The sequence below is a fragment of the Poecilia mexicana genome, unplaced genomic scaffold, assembly GCF_051168715.1.
Source record: "Poecilia mexicana isolate PSO_F unplaced genomic scaffold, ASM5116871v1 scaffold_1, whole genome shotgun sequence".
Taxonomy (NCBI): domain Eukaryota; kingdom Metazoa; phylum Chordata; class Actinopteri; order Cyprinodontiformes; family Poeciliidae; genus Poecilia; species Poecilia mexicana.
Genome location: NW_028263370.1, coordinates 20005803 through 20020679, shown reverse-complemented (window position 1 = coordinate 20020679; position 14877 = coordinate 20005803). Strand labels below are relative to the sequence as shown.

Sequence of the window (14877 nt, the reverse complement as noted above, 5' to 3'; positions counted from 1 at the left end):
CTGTTGTTGGTTTTGATGGTCAGTCTGGAGTTTACTGTTGCTGCTCTGTTTAAATTAAAGCACTCGCTCAAACACCGATTTGTCTGTTCTGTTCCTGCTTTCTGGGGTGTTTGAACTTTGATTTAGTTTTTATTTATTGTGTTTTATTTACTTAGATCTTCCCATTTTAGAGGCTAGTTCTATTCAATTTAAGTTTATTTAATCCAGAACAGCACATTAAACAACAATACAAGTTAGAACAACCATTGTTCTGTATGCAGGTTTTCTAGTAACTAATTTGTAAACCCATCCCTTGGCTGGACTTAAAAACACCCAGTAAAATTAAAGATTTGTTTAGTCATTTGTTTTCCCCTTTGTGTTTTGCATTGATTTTTCTTATAGACCATCTCGAACCACAGTCCATACCGGTAAGTGGCGGTAATGCTACTGTAAGTTTGTTGCCAACCGCCAATAAAAATCAAGAAGAAGAAGAAGAAGAAGAAGAAGAAGAAGAAGAAGAAGAAGAAGAAGGCTGATTGAATGCCACAGATTGACATTTGGGAATGAGCTGATTTTTCTGCAGCGCCAGAAATTTTTACATTCCGATAGAAATCGTTTCAGGTGAGTAACTCATTTCTGTGCACAGCGACCTACGGACTTTGTTGCTGTTTAACTTTATGCCAGCGTACACGCCTGGCTTAAAGTTTTGATTCAGTTTATCGACTTTTCTTCCACTGTAGCTGCATGAGAAACCTTAACGTTTTCAAATAGCAAAGTTTCAAAAATACGGTATATTAACCGTGGTACGACGGTGGGAGACTATCTGCCGCCCTGCCTTCTCAACGCCTGGTATATCACGGTCCATATACTATATACACCGTACTGAGTTTTAAACTGAGTCATATCTCTATCTCTTTTTCCCCCACTTTATAATGCAGCAGAAACGGCTGGTTAGTTGTTAGGCCAAGGGGAAAATGGAAGATGTTCTCTTTTTTTCGGCAGTGTACCATCTGGAGATGATAAAACACATCGTATTGACAAAAATATACACTTTTGCTTATCGCTGTAAGAACAGAACTGATAAAGAAAAGTTGTTTCTCTCCCGAAATCTTCCCCCCACACCCCGAGTAGGGTTTTTCCGGTTCAGGGCCACCCACACCGGTATTTCTCTGTAAAATTATTGAGGACAACAACAAAAAAAGTGTTCACTTTTTCCTCCTCCCCCCTGTAACCTGATCTCTGTGAAATTCAAAGTTTTGAATCACTTTACCGACCAACCAGAGTAAAAACGAGGGTGTTTACATTAATGACCAGGCCTCAGCAAATTAGTGTATGTATGTGCGTGTGTTGACACGCCAGTGTGACAGCCAGAAAACTCTTTCAGATGAACTTCTCAAGGACAGTTTCGTAATATGCGTTCATCCCTGGTGCTATCTTTTGATGGGAGTGGGAGATGCAGAAATAAAAGTTTAAGTTTAGACGTATAACATTTTGGCCTTGTATAAGCAAGGGTTGTGATGCCGGTCTCAGGTTACAAAATAATTTGTTTTTAGGAATTGGACCGGAACTCTTAAATCTGTGCATTTGTTATTACTTTCGTTTTTTAAGATATAAATACAGGTGTGATTTTTTTTTTTTACGTCATATACTGATGCACCTTTTCTTTTCAGTTTTTTAAGTCGGTTACATTTCAGTCACTTAAAGATTTACCACATACATTTTTATAGTGTTTGATTTTTATTTGTGACAGAAAAGACTCAGTTTGTTTTGAAGTAAACAGAGACAGACTAATGCATGTCCCATGTGTTCAGAAGAAGAACTTCTCTTGGTACAAAATTACCAAGAACTGTGAAGATGGTTTTATTGTAATATGCTGTTTGCTAAAACTGCACTGAATTCAACTGAAGGCTGTAAAGAAAACAGTTATATAAACCAATTTGACATAATGCACTTGGGAGGCACAGGACGTTTCAAAACGTCGCTGTTTCTTTGACAATTATTTGTTTCATGAGCTACTGCTTGTGTTCATTTACAAATATTTGCATTAGCAAAGGGCACCAACCAAACAACCTGGTTTGTCTGGATTTGAATTTGCCGTTGGACTTGTTTGTTTTAAATATTACTTTTAAATAACACTTCTGCATGAGTTAAAGTTGCAGCATGTAACTTTCACAAAAATCTATTTCTTACATATTTGTTAAAACTGTCACCATGTTGTGACAGTATAATTTGAGACAGATATTGTGTTGGAAAAAAAATAGAGCTCCTTCTCATCCTCCAAGTTCTCCTATTGCCATCTGAAGAAATGCACTGCTCCCGGTCAGAAACAACTAATCAGAGCCAGGAGGAAGGTATTAGTGCTGTCAATCAGGCTTGTGTACATGCTGCTCAATGTGCTAATGGCAGTAAAACAACTTACTGTTACAGGAAAGCCATTTTGCTAAATAGCATTAGCATTGATGACGGGCTGTGCTATCAGGAAGAAGCTGTAGAGAAGCAGAGAGAAAAGGGGGAGAATGCAAGCAGCTTGTACACAAGCATGATTGACAGTGTTAAGACCCTCCACCTGGTTCTGATTGGTTGTTTCTGAGTGGTGTATTTCTGCAGTTAATACTGGGAGCACTGGCAGGAAGCAAAGAAGCTCTTTATTTCCCTCTCCACAGATGTTCTCTTTTTTTATACTGTCTTACATTTTTAGATTTCTAAAATCCTAAAAATATATTCTCATATTTTCCCACTGTAAAAACTAGTTAAGAACAAAGTCACAAAGCAGCGATGGATCCTGAGAGGAAGCAGAGCTCTTCTCCGTCCCTTTCTATGATGACTGACCACTCCAAAGAGGACTTTGTGAACTTCACTGTGGATGAAAGGTGTGTTACTGTCATTACTTATCCTGTGTGCCAACTCTGAATAAAGCACAAGGATTCTAACTACTCAACTTTTTGTTAATGATTGCACATTTCCTTAAATTCACAAATTTATATCTTTTTCAGAAATTCTCAGAGCGCTGTGGTGGATGAAATGAAAGTGAGGCCTTCAGACCCAACAGATCCATCTCTAAAGAGCTACAGGTCCAGGTCCCCTCCACCAGATTTCAGGTTTGACCCTCCAGACATTAAAAAGGCTTGTTTTCCTGTTTTATTTGTTTGGAACTCCAAATTAAAGACCAGGAGAATTTTATAGAATTTGAGGTAGATAAAACTTTAAATATCTGTAATTTCCTATGTTGCTATGAAGAAACAACTGCTAGCATCTGACATGCATAACAAAAAATGTGCAATGATGGTGGTCTATGGAATTAAAACAGGATAAAGTAGAGATGAAATGACTCGTCGGATTAATAGTGAAAAACTGATTATTAAGATAATCGCCAACTAATTTAGTAACTAATTAATCTTTAATGGGAGTGTGGACAAAAATGCTATTTGTTTTTTTTTTTGTTTGTTTGTTTTTTTTTTTAGCTCTGAATACGTTATTCCCTTGAAGGAATAACACACACAGGGGAATAATTAAGCCAAAATTGTGGAATATAAATATACATTTTACATTTAAGATGAAAAAAAAAAAGATTTGTCTATAAAGATGTTTTACCCAAAACTCCTTGGATGAAACAAATGTTTACCCCAAGACTTGTTTTTGAGTGAAAACAAATTTTGCGAAAAAAAATAAATCTTCTATTCAGCACCTTTTGCTATCAAATCATTCATATATTAATCAAGAAAGTAATAAACAAATCAGGCCTACACTGTATTAATATTAAGTCAAGCAGAAACGGAAAGAGTTTTTCCACATGTTGATGCTATCTAGAAATATGCTTTTCTTTCTTTCTTCCTGCAAATTCAGCCTGCTCCATTGCGCCTACCTAGCATTGATCAATAATATTACTCAGCTTTTCAAATGTGTGACTTATTTGCAATGTGGACATGGAGGGAAATGGGTCATTTCTGCTCAGACTATTGGTGAAGTTATGGTGATTGTGTGTGACCGACTGCAGTGCTGAGGAAACAGGAGAAGCTAATGGCCGCTCTCACTGCTGGCTCATGGCAGACAAGCTGCACGTCAGCTGCAGAGAGCTGTCAACATAAAATTCTTCAACACAGAAAAAGAGTTGCTAGATTTATCACTAGTTGTTTTGAAAAAACTGTCACTAGGGGAGTCTGAAAAGAAAGCATAAATATAGTGACAAAGTGGATAAGTTGACAACAGTGCTTCTTTTACCATGATCACAGCCTCGCTCACCCCCCACGTGTCCTCACCCGACACTTGGCCATGTCTCTTGGTGCCTCCACTTTCCTGGAGCCTGCTCAGTTAATACTGAAAGAATAAATTTATATATTTAAAAGGACACTGTATTTGCATTTATTGACACAATTTCAAACAATAGTTACTGATCATAACAGTATTGCAAGATCACAAGAACATCCACCAGTCCATGGCCTTCATGCTAACGTCATCCAATTTCTACCCCTTGACTAGACGTAGTGTAATATTTTACTGTGAAAGGTCCATATTGACCTAAACAACATGAAGCTGCACTCAATGACGGAAGACAAGTGGTGTATCTTGATGTCCAGTACTAGGAGGTTTTGAAAGAGAGAAGGGCTGCAAGGCCGTGACCATAAGTTTGACTCAAATTTCCACATATATCATCTAATCTTCTCCCAAATTAAACACGACTATTAACCCAACCCCCAAAATATATTTATGCAAATATTTGGTGGCCATGGCCTAATTCCTGATTGTTTTGAATCAACAATCAGCCCTGTCAGCCATAAATTGACCAAGGATTATAATATTTCAAACACATAGCTTTTCAGGACCTACAAATGAGTCTCTTGGACCCATTGTCCAACATAACCCTCAGGAAATCAGTCATGTTGTAACAAAGCTGCCTTTTTGTCTGTTTTATACACATTGCATGAACAAACTCCGCCTAGAATTTTGGACTTGCAAACTTCAGAATGACTCAACATAATCTTAAGGCACTGGAGATCAAAAGTTATCAAAAGCCTTTTGCTACATCAAATCTGTATCAAGCTTTCTCCATGTAACATCACATTTGGTGACATCACATTAGCTCTGCCATCTTTCAACAGGAAGTCAGTTTTTGCTTTTGGTGAATACCCCTCCTTTTGCACTGATCATAATCCATTAAAAGTTTTATTTTTTTTATTGAGTTATTAGTTATGCTTTTCCCATTACTAATTGGCACAGAGATCCTAAAGTATTTCATTTGGGAGGAGGAGGATAAGGAGAAGAGATGCTTTTTCTGGGAATAGTGTTGTTGCGCAGCACCTCCCTCCCCTCTTCTCGCCTCCAGACGTCCCACCCTTTTTCACCCTGTGAATTAGCCAGATCGAGCAGCCTGCAATCAGCTAATTTCACAGAGCACACCTGTTAACAGCCACTCTTTCTCTTTATTACAACTTGCACTTGTTCATCTTTGTCTTTATCTTCATCTTTGCCTTGGTCTTTGTCTTTGGGGTCTCGAACCCAGCTGGTGAGAAAAGTGCCATTTGAAGCCACATGTTGCGGGGCTAATGGGTTGGTCCCCATGCGCAGAACAGTCTTCGGCTCTGTGGCTCCGGCTCTTCTTCAGCTGCAGAGTTCTTTGTCCATCTCGATCTTGGCTCGAAGCTGCCTGGAGGATCCAACCAAAGATTCCTCTTTTGCACCCACCTTATAAAGGGTTTATCCACCCTTTTGGTGTGTTTGCATTGGTTAGCTTTGTTGCTGTGCCTGTCTCATTGGCTGACTACTTGGACCAATGATCTCATATCCATCACCGTCTTGGAGACATTATGTCCTGATGTCTGTGCTAATGTCCCAAGTTGCTCAACAGTCCTCTTGCCCAACCTTTTCTTAGGAAAGTTTAAAGTTTAGCAATAAGGCCTTGGTCACCTCGGCTCTCCTATCAGTTCCTCTTTCCCCCTGACCTTTCACCTACCATCTACCTCCAACACAACATCAGTGATCTTTAAATACAGTTACACATTTTACTCCATTTCAAGTTCAATGTTAAAATCACATTTATAACTTTTTAGTTTCTCTGATTTAGCATTCATTTATAATTTTATAATAACCATTACTTATTAGTTACTCTTATTATAATCATAATGTGAGTTATTACAGACATTAATGGAAATCTAATTATTTGACACCATGTTACAGTTACTTGTTTCACCTGTAAGTACTTCCACAAGTGAAAGAGTAAGTGCAAATATTGTTATAATCAAACCAATATCAACCACTGGCCAAACCAATATTAATTATTGGCTTACTTATAAGTTATTATTATTAATGTAAGTATTTTACTCTGGATTTTATCCAATTCCTCAAAATGTTTAGATTTTCTTCTTTAAACCTTTAATGCCTTGAAATGAGCAATCTGAACTATTTTTATTCACATGCAGGCTGGAAACTTCCTCTTTCTTCAGGAAACCTGCTCTTCCTGTTCCATGATTCTCTTTCTGCCTATGATTTTTTTATGATTAAATAGAAAAAAGTAGAATTAAAGCAAAGTTTGCAGGACACAATAACAACGTACACAACCAGATAAATTTTTTACAGTCTGACTCTACTGTTGGGGCTTGATGTCACCTGTGTATTCAATTTTAAAGGTAACTTTATTCATTGTTATTATTAAACTAAAATCTCCAGCATGGGGAAGTGGGATGAGCTCGACTTTTCTCGACAATAGAAAGTGGGTGGCAGGACAACAGACAAATTATTTGTAAAGCACATGTTGCAGTTAAGGATATTGTTAATGGGAAAGAGTTTTCAAAGTGTTTCAAAGATTTCAGAATCTTTGAAACTGCGAGTGTATTTTCTTGATGTTTCCCCCTGTACATTTATTCCAATTTTTACCTGTAACTGAGTCAAATCTGTTGGGTACACTCTAAAATGGGACCGTATGTTATTTTTCCAAGTGAAAAGACACAGAACTGTTGTGTCTTTAATAGTTAAGTGAAAATATACATTACTGAGTTAATGTGAAGTAAAATACAGTAGGTATTGTTAACCTTAAAAGGGACCCATTATTCAAGATTTTCTTTTTGCAAATTTTTGCACTTCCATTCAGATCTCTACTGCTTCTACAAACAGTCCAAGCGTTAAAAAAAAACAAAAAAAAAAAACAACCCCGTCATTTTTTGGCAACAAGTAAATGTTTTATTGATGTTTGCAAAATGCCTGATTCAAAAGCTCCTAATTATTAAGTCACACTCGTAGGACTCTGCCCCTCATGCAACTCTAAGCCGAATCTAGCCCCTAAACCAAGCAGAACGCTGCTAATTTCATAATCAGAAGACGATCACGTTTGGTCAGATAGTCTTACTGCTTTATGTGCTGTACAATGGCTGCTGAAAAGGTCAAGTGTTGTTGGCTGGCTTGAACATTCTTCTAGTCCCAAAAAAAGGAGCTCTATGACTTTGTTTTATTTTTAAGTCTCCATCAATATTTTTATAGTGCATTGTGAAGTATTGCATAACAAAAGGTTTATGTACAAAAACAAAATTCAAAATAATTTTCTAAACTTCACATAAAAAAATTACACTCACTAAAGGTGGTTTTTGTCTTTTCTGAAAAAGAGAGTTAATGCTCCAAAAGGGAGATGGAAACACATTTGCTAAATAAGTTCTGCTTTAGCGAACACTAAAGGAGTGGTGTAATGTCATCACTGGCACTGTCCCAGCCATATTGCCAAAGAAAATTGTAGTGTGGGTGAATAATTTTCCATGTACCCTTTTGAAAACTACAGACACTACACTGCAGATTTTGCCAACAGACTTAGGTAAAGTTCTGTCCCTAATGTTTGTAGAAAATCCGAAGATTACACATTACACCATTCAGAAACCATTTTCTGCATCCTTGAATTGTGCAGGGGGCTCCACTTTTTCCAGTTCTGGGTTTGACTAAGGGTGAAAGTTGCATGGTATTACAGTTGCGCATTATGGCAGCCATTTTCACTTGCATAAAGTGTGAGTGTACACATGAAATTGATGGGTATGGACAGCAGCAACTTATTTGGATTTAAATGACAAGAGGACCCAAAAACAACTCATTCCGAAAGGAGCTCAGAATAGGAAGAAATGACTAGGTAAAATCTATCCGAGGATGAGTTTGTGCCAAAAATGTGATGGACAGGTTTTGTATAGCCCATGGCCCTATCCTAACAAGTTAAAGGAAACATAATAGGTGCCATTTAAAGAAACATTTCACACCTTCCCAGTACGTTTAGTTCAGGTTTCATCCAAAACATCCTTCCCCCTGTAGGATTTATTGTTCCTGGACCAGGCATACCCTGATATTTCCCAGGTAACTGCATTGGAAATGATAGTATGAAATAAATATCCCATAAAACTACCCAGATCTCTGTAGTTAACTCCAGTCTTAAATGGAAGGTAAATTGAATTATAACAACTAATTATCTGATAAGCATAAAAAAAAATCCTGATAATTTTTGAACAAGATGATGATCTGGCACAAAGCAACACATTTAACTCTGCTGTTAGTTTGGTCAAACACAGCACCTGAAATTGAGTGAATGGAAATCTTAATTTGTTGGGTATGTTTCAAAAGATGGTTTGTCAAGTGAACCTTTTGTGCTTTTTTGACATTTATTTATTTTTTTAAATGTAGCACTTTGTTTGTTAAATGTGTTTTTCATGTGATTTGTTCACAGCAATGCAATTGGTGGACTGCTGACAAAAACGGTATGTGTTCTCTTAATAACAATAATGTATGTTCAGAAAAGTCTGTGGAAATACCATAACCTAATTTATCTTCTGTTTTACCTTCTTTAGGAAGATCATAATTTAACATTTCCACCAATTATTGAAGACTGGACTAAGGATCAAGTTAAAGACTGGTTGGTTATTAAACTGAGGGTACCAAAAGAACTTGCACAAAAACTTTATGACCAGGAGCTTACAGGAGCATGCCTGGCTTCTTTTGAGAAAGAAGACTTGCTTGAAGTTGGTGTTCCACCAGCACCAGCAATACAAATCTTAAGGCAGGTTAAGAAGTTTAAGAAGCAATCAGAAACATTTGTACCAGCCACTCAAGCACCAGAGAGAGAACTCAATCTCAGGGACAATGCGGAGATGTCACAAAAACTGGATGAATCAGCAGAAAATGAGACGGTCTCATCAGATTCAGGAATCCAAAGTCTAAGCTCTTCAGTACAGATGAGAAGTGACTTAATAAGAGCTGATCCAAATATAGCTGAGAGACAATTTGATATTCAAACTCCTGACAACTTAAAAGCTCCACGACAGAGGCCAGTATGTCAGATTCGGCCCTTTGATAAAAGTAACTCCTCAATCTTCTACATGGAAAATTACATTCTTCCACCAATGGCAGGTCCAAGTAATCTCATTGACCCTGTTCATGAGTACCACCTCTTGCCAAATGTAAACCAAGCAAGTGAAAAGGAGATCCTTTATGAATTCACTAGAGAAGCATTTAGTTTTGCTGCCAGCTGCATGAATTCCCGAACCAATGGAACAATACATTTTGGAGTCAAAGGACAAGAGCAACAACACGGTCAAGTAGTTGGGCAGAAGGTCTCCTCTTTCAACAAGTACAATCAGGCATTTGAATCATCTCTGGGGGATTTTTTTGAAGACAAATATGTGAATGTTGCCCGATTGTGTATCAGACCACCAAACTTTATACCAGTCCTCCATGAAAATGGAACAGCTTCAGACATGTGGGTGATCGAGGTTGATGTGGTTCCAGCAATTTCACAGACACAGGATTATCTTTTCTATACTGAACTGGGTATTACATCAACTGAAGAAAAACATCAGTGCAAAACTCTGTGCCTATTTGTTAGGGAAGGTCCATGGTCAGTCAACATTTTAGCAGATACTAATCCACGAGTTGGTCAAGAGAAACTGAAAGATCTGACTGAAAAAGTCAAGAACTTAGTGTCAGCACGCAAGGCAGCAGAGAAAAACAAAGAAAGATGTTTCCCTCACAGCCACCAGGGACAAAGGCTAAAGCAGCTGATGACACGTGGAAGACATGTTCTTGAGAGTTCCCTTCAGGTTATTGTAGTTACTGACAAATGTCACCCAGGCCAGCTGGAGCACATGGATTTCCTAAATGAAATTTATTTATTTGCTGTACTAGAGTTTGACCCAGAGTCTGATTTAAATGGAACATGCCATTTTTACAGAAAAGATCATATTGCTAATCTCCACTACCCACAAATGTATACCACTCAGGATAGTTTAACTACACTCCTGGGAAAGCTTAACTTGTTTAAGCAAACAAGTTGGATTTTCTGCAATGGTCGATTAAATGAGGAGAGTGAAGAACACATGCCACTAAAACCCAGTGAATGGCTCAAGAGGCGTTCAGGAGACATCAGCAAAATGATTGGTTTGCTTTGCAGTCCAGATGTAATTTCAAAAGACAGACTTCTGGTTATTTTTGTTCTTCATTCAGCTGTCACTTACCTGTCGCACCCTATTTTGGAGACATTCTGTGCAATCTATCGCACCCTGGAGGGGGCTGACAACATGCTGTGCATCTGCAGGGATTCGGGAGTATTCAGTCACTGGAAGAAGCTGATAGAGTTACGTTGTGAGGAAGACATCTCCAATAAATGCATCTATGAACTCAGCCTGAATGAAATATCCAGTACAGTAAAGCAACTCAAAGAGCCTCAAACACAATCATCCAAGAGATACCTGCCATCCACAGGCTCCAGCTCAGTGCTGTTGACAAAAAAAGATGAGGAACTTTTCACAGATTTGGACATTTTGAGTGAAAATGAGTGTGAAAACACAGAAATTGAAAAGTCTGATTCCTTTGATGAGTTTAATAAGAAATTAGAGGAGGACTTCTATAGAGGGGGGCAAGTAACATGGTGGAATTTTCACCTCTCTGAACAGAGAGGCAGTCTGCCGTTTATCAAGAGAGACAAGTACAATGAGTTGTATGATCTGATCACACCTGTCGAAGGCTACACATCTTCATGTGTCATGATCAACCTCTTCCATCCCCCAGGATGCGGGGGAACGACCCTTGCAATGCATGTTCTTTGGAACTTAAGGAAAAAATTCAGATGTGCAGTCGTAAAAAACAACAGGGCAACAAATAACGACATTGCAGCTCAAGTCATAAACCTGCTCACTTATGGAAAACAGGATCAGCCAGGATACACACCTGTCCTCCTCTTAGTGGACAACTGGGAGGATGTTGAGGACCTTAAGCAGTGCATCCTTCATGTTGCTGGTGAAAGGAGGCAGCAGAACGCTCTCATGGTTATCATACTGAACTGTGAGAGAACACAGTTTCCCGATGAGAGTTCCAGAAATAGCAACCTTCCTAACATATTCATAACCAACAAGTTGTCTACCAAAGAGCAGGGATTGTTTTCTGAGAAACTTCAGCAGCTGAAAACTGATCATGAGAAGCCTGAAACCTTTTACGCTTTTATGATCATGACAAATAATTTCAGTGAGGCTTACATCACAAACATTGTGAGCAACAGTCTTAAAGATCTTGATGCAACTGGTCGACAAGGGAGGCTTCTCTCCTTTCTGGCTTTGTTGAACACTTTTGTGAATGGATCCTACATGTCACTGTCTTTGTGTGAAGAGCTACTTGGCATGAAAAATGCCTTTTGGAAACAAGAGACACTTGAGGATGTAATGAATCCATATTCCACACTGCTGATAACATTCAGTGTTGAAGAGCATGGGTCATATCAAGCGGTCCGGTTCTTACATCCAATGATTGCCAACAATTGCCTTCAGATCCTTGAAACAAAACACAAACTATCCTTGGCAGAGATAGTTATTGACATTTTACACTGTGACAAACTCTATAAATCTTGCATGGGAAAGGATTTCCTGGTTCAGAACATTCAAAGCATGCTCATTTCCCGACACAGGAAAGAACAAGGGGATGACAAAGATACACAGTTTTCTCCTTTGATTGAAAAAATACATGAAGATGAAGGATCAGAAAAAGTCAAAGAGCTTTTTGAGAAAGCCATAGGAAGGTTTGACAGAAGTGCAACTCTGCCACAGGCACTGGCAAGATATTTCTGTCTGAGAGAAAAAGACTTCCAGGCTGCCCTACAATGGGCTTTGGATGCACGAGGTAAAAATTCAAATTCCTACATTGCAGACACAGTAGGACAAGTTTACAAGAGCCAGTTCAAAAAGAAAATTGAAGATTCAGAGCCTGTCACTGCTGAAGCTCTTGATGAATGCTTGATACTGGGCTCCAAAGCTGTAAAAGCCTTCCAAGAGTCACAGGAGCTGGCCAAGAAAGATGAAACTATAGACCCATTTGATCTCCACAACAGAAAGAGGCCAAAGTCCTACAACACATCAGGTTATGTCGGAGAGACAGAAGTTATGATGATCCTTCTTGACCTCATCAGAGAACTTCCTCTTTCTCAGAGCAGAGACAGATACCAAACAGATAAACTATTACAGATTCTCAAAGGCCACCACACAATCAAAGATTTTCATTTTGATCACAGCAACGCTGCCACTGCCCAGTTTATGGATGTCCTGTCACACCATGAGAAATTTTTGATTTCTTTAAAGCCAAGACTAAAGGAAATTTTCAGCTTTTTTGAGAACTATTTCACATACCTGAGACCTAGGTCAGAAGAAAGGGTGATAGCTGATGAGAGACACAAAAATAAGTTGTCAGAGCATTTCAGAAAATACCTAAAGATATTCAGTAGTTCAGAACAAGAAAAAGCATCCGAAAAAGCCAGAAACCCAAATCTGAGTCTACACCAGGAGATACAGGACCAGAGGTTTTACCTGGAAACAAAGCGAGCAGACTCATTTGCTGGACTGTTGCAGTGTTTGAGTGATAAAAGTGGTGCAGAGATGGAACACATCATCAAAAAGTGGAAGTTTATCTTCGAGAAATCACCTAAAAGATCAGTATCAGACACAGTCAACTTCATCTTGGCAAACATAGTGATGCACAGCATCAAGCCATCTTCAAAGGAACTGACAAAATATGAGGAGTTGGTTGACCTTCTGAATGAGGAACTACAAAAAGAGGGTACTCACTCAAATTCAACAGAGATGTACTACCTGTCCATGCTTCTCATGTGGCCTACTAAGGATAGAAAACTGGAAAGCTTTTCAGCATACAAAGATATCGCCACATATTTTAGATCAGCCAAGAAATCATTCCACAGACGTTTTTCTCACATGTTCCCAGCCAGGACTGCCTTAGCTCATTTCTTTCTTGGCAAATCCACTGGATTGAAAAGAATAGTTTCTAAAGTGAAGCTTGATCAAGTCTTAAGGCAAGAGTCTTGCAGTGATCAGAGTAGTCAACCTCGTACACCACACCAACTTTGGCAGAGCGGAGCTGCTTGGAATGAACCACAGGTGGAAAAAGAGCTGTTAAGGGTGAAGGGAATTTCTGAAAATGGAGAAATATATGTGAACTATGAAGGCAACCTAAAAATTCCTGTCCGTCCAGCTTATCTGGGAGACATCCGCAGCGGATGCAGTCGGGAACAAATATCCTTCTATATTGGATTCACAATGGAAGGTCCTGTAGCCTACAACATAAAATATCTCACTGCTCCGTAAGGAAATAATCAGTACCATTACAGTAAATTACACAAAGACACTGCAAGAATTCCAGAAAGTGGTAAAGCACATAGTCTTCAACTACAGTGTACAAAGACAAAAACATCGAAGACTTACTAGAAATAATAATTTGGCCATGATTTATTTTGCAAACCATAATTAAAAACTGTACAAACTTCATCCAAAGTTAAGATTTTTTTGGCAGATGTTCTAGGTTCTGAGATTTTAGATTGTTTGAGTTAGCCTTTTGAAATATTTCTGGGCTGTAGGTCTATTAAAAAAAAAAAGTCAAACCTGAACAAACGGATTGTTGTGCTTCTGTTTATGGATCAAACGTGGAACAATCTGTCTAAAGGATCCAGAGAAAATGGATCTATTTTTACTTTTAAGAAAATAATAAAATATATTCTGTCAAGGTATAATAAAGTACATTGATTCAGTAGAGTGCAGTATCATTACGAAGATGTTTTCTTTTCTTTGTTATATTTATCTTTACATATACACTGTTTGTTTTGTGTTTAAAGACATATCTATGTTGCTGCTGGTTGGTTGATGCTTAGTTGGTTTTGTTATAATAAACTGACTTTTGAGAGAGGTGGTAGAGTATACAATAATTTTTTTCTTCAAATGACTCATTCAAAACCTTTGTCTATGTGACATGTTCACTTTAGACTGCAAATGAATTAAATGAACATATTTTAGCTAACGTCGCATGATGTATTTCACAGTGTGAAGCTTCCTTCTGAGAAACAATTTTGTTCTATGAGTATTTATGTTGAACAAAACTGGTCGGATTTAAATATGAACAGCCATGGTAATATGACTCATTCCATGATTTTATTTCCTTTAAAATAAAATGTCCAAATGACAAACTATATACTTTTTGAGTTTGACAAGTTTTTGACCTTTGTTACTGTCTTTACAGTTGTTAATTATTGTAATCATTGACCAGAAAACATGGAAACTTCCACACCTGTCACATGTCACTGAGGAAGTCTTAATTTGTGCATATTTGTGACTATCAGTGTGTAATATGATTTGAGCGATCAGTATGACCATTGTGGCAGATACTTAAGTTTAAAATTTAGACCAGAGGAAAGACTTTTATTGTGAAGGTGAGAAGAGCAGGAATGACACAAAGCGAAAAAGGAAGAGAAGACATTAGATCTTAGATGTAAAGACTGTCTTGTTCATTGTTGGAAGTATGTTCTGCTTAAAGCAAGACTCGGAACACTTTTCCTCTCTTTTCTGCCAACTGCTGTGTATCAAATACTTAATTCCCTAACAATAATCCAAATATATTCAA

General features: G+C 38.0%; 1 protein-coding gene across 1 annotated transcript; it reads left to right on the top strand.

Annotated features, from left to right (window-relative positions):
- The first annotated feature begins 409 nt into the window (after nucleotides 1-409).
- On the top strand, nucleotides 410-14448 carry LOC106932669 (sterile alpha motif domain-containing protein 9-like). Its single transcript, XM_088006162.1, has 5 exons — nucleotides 410-600; nucleotides 2730-2849; nucleotides 2973-3077; nucleotides 8663-8693; nucleotides 8784-14448. Exons 2-5 carry the CDS (start codon nucleotides 2755-2757, stop codon nucleotides 13569-13571), a joined length of 5019 nt encoding a protein of 1672 aa, XP_087862288.1. The 5' UTR covers nucleotides 410-600; nucleotides 2730-2754; the 3' UTR covers nucleotides 13572-14448.
- The last annotated feature ends 429 nt before the right edge of the window (nucleotides 14449-14877 follow it).

Excerpts from the sequence above, each read along its gene's own strand:
- LOC106932669 (XM_088006162.1), top strand. The coding sequence starts at position 2,755 with ATGGATCCTGAGAGGAAGCAGAGCTCTTCTCCGTCCCTTTCTATGATG. Across the intron at positions 2,850-2,972 it reads AACTTCACTGTGGATGAAAG|AAATTCTCAGAGCGCTGTGG; the intron begins GTGTGTTACTGT and ends TATCTTTTTCAG. Across the intron at positions 8,694-8,783 it reads GTGGACTGCTGACAAAAACG|GAAGATCATAATTTAACATT; the intron begins GTATGTGTTCTC and ends TACCTTCTTTAG.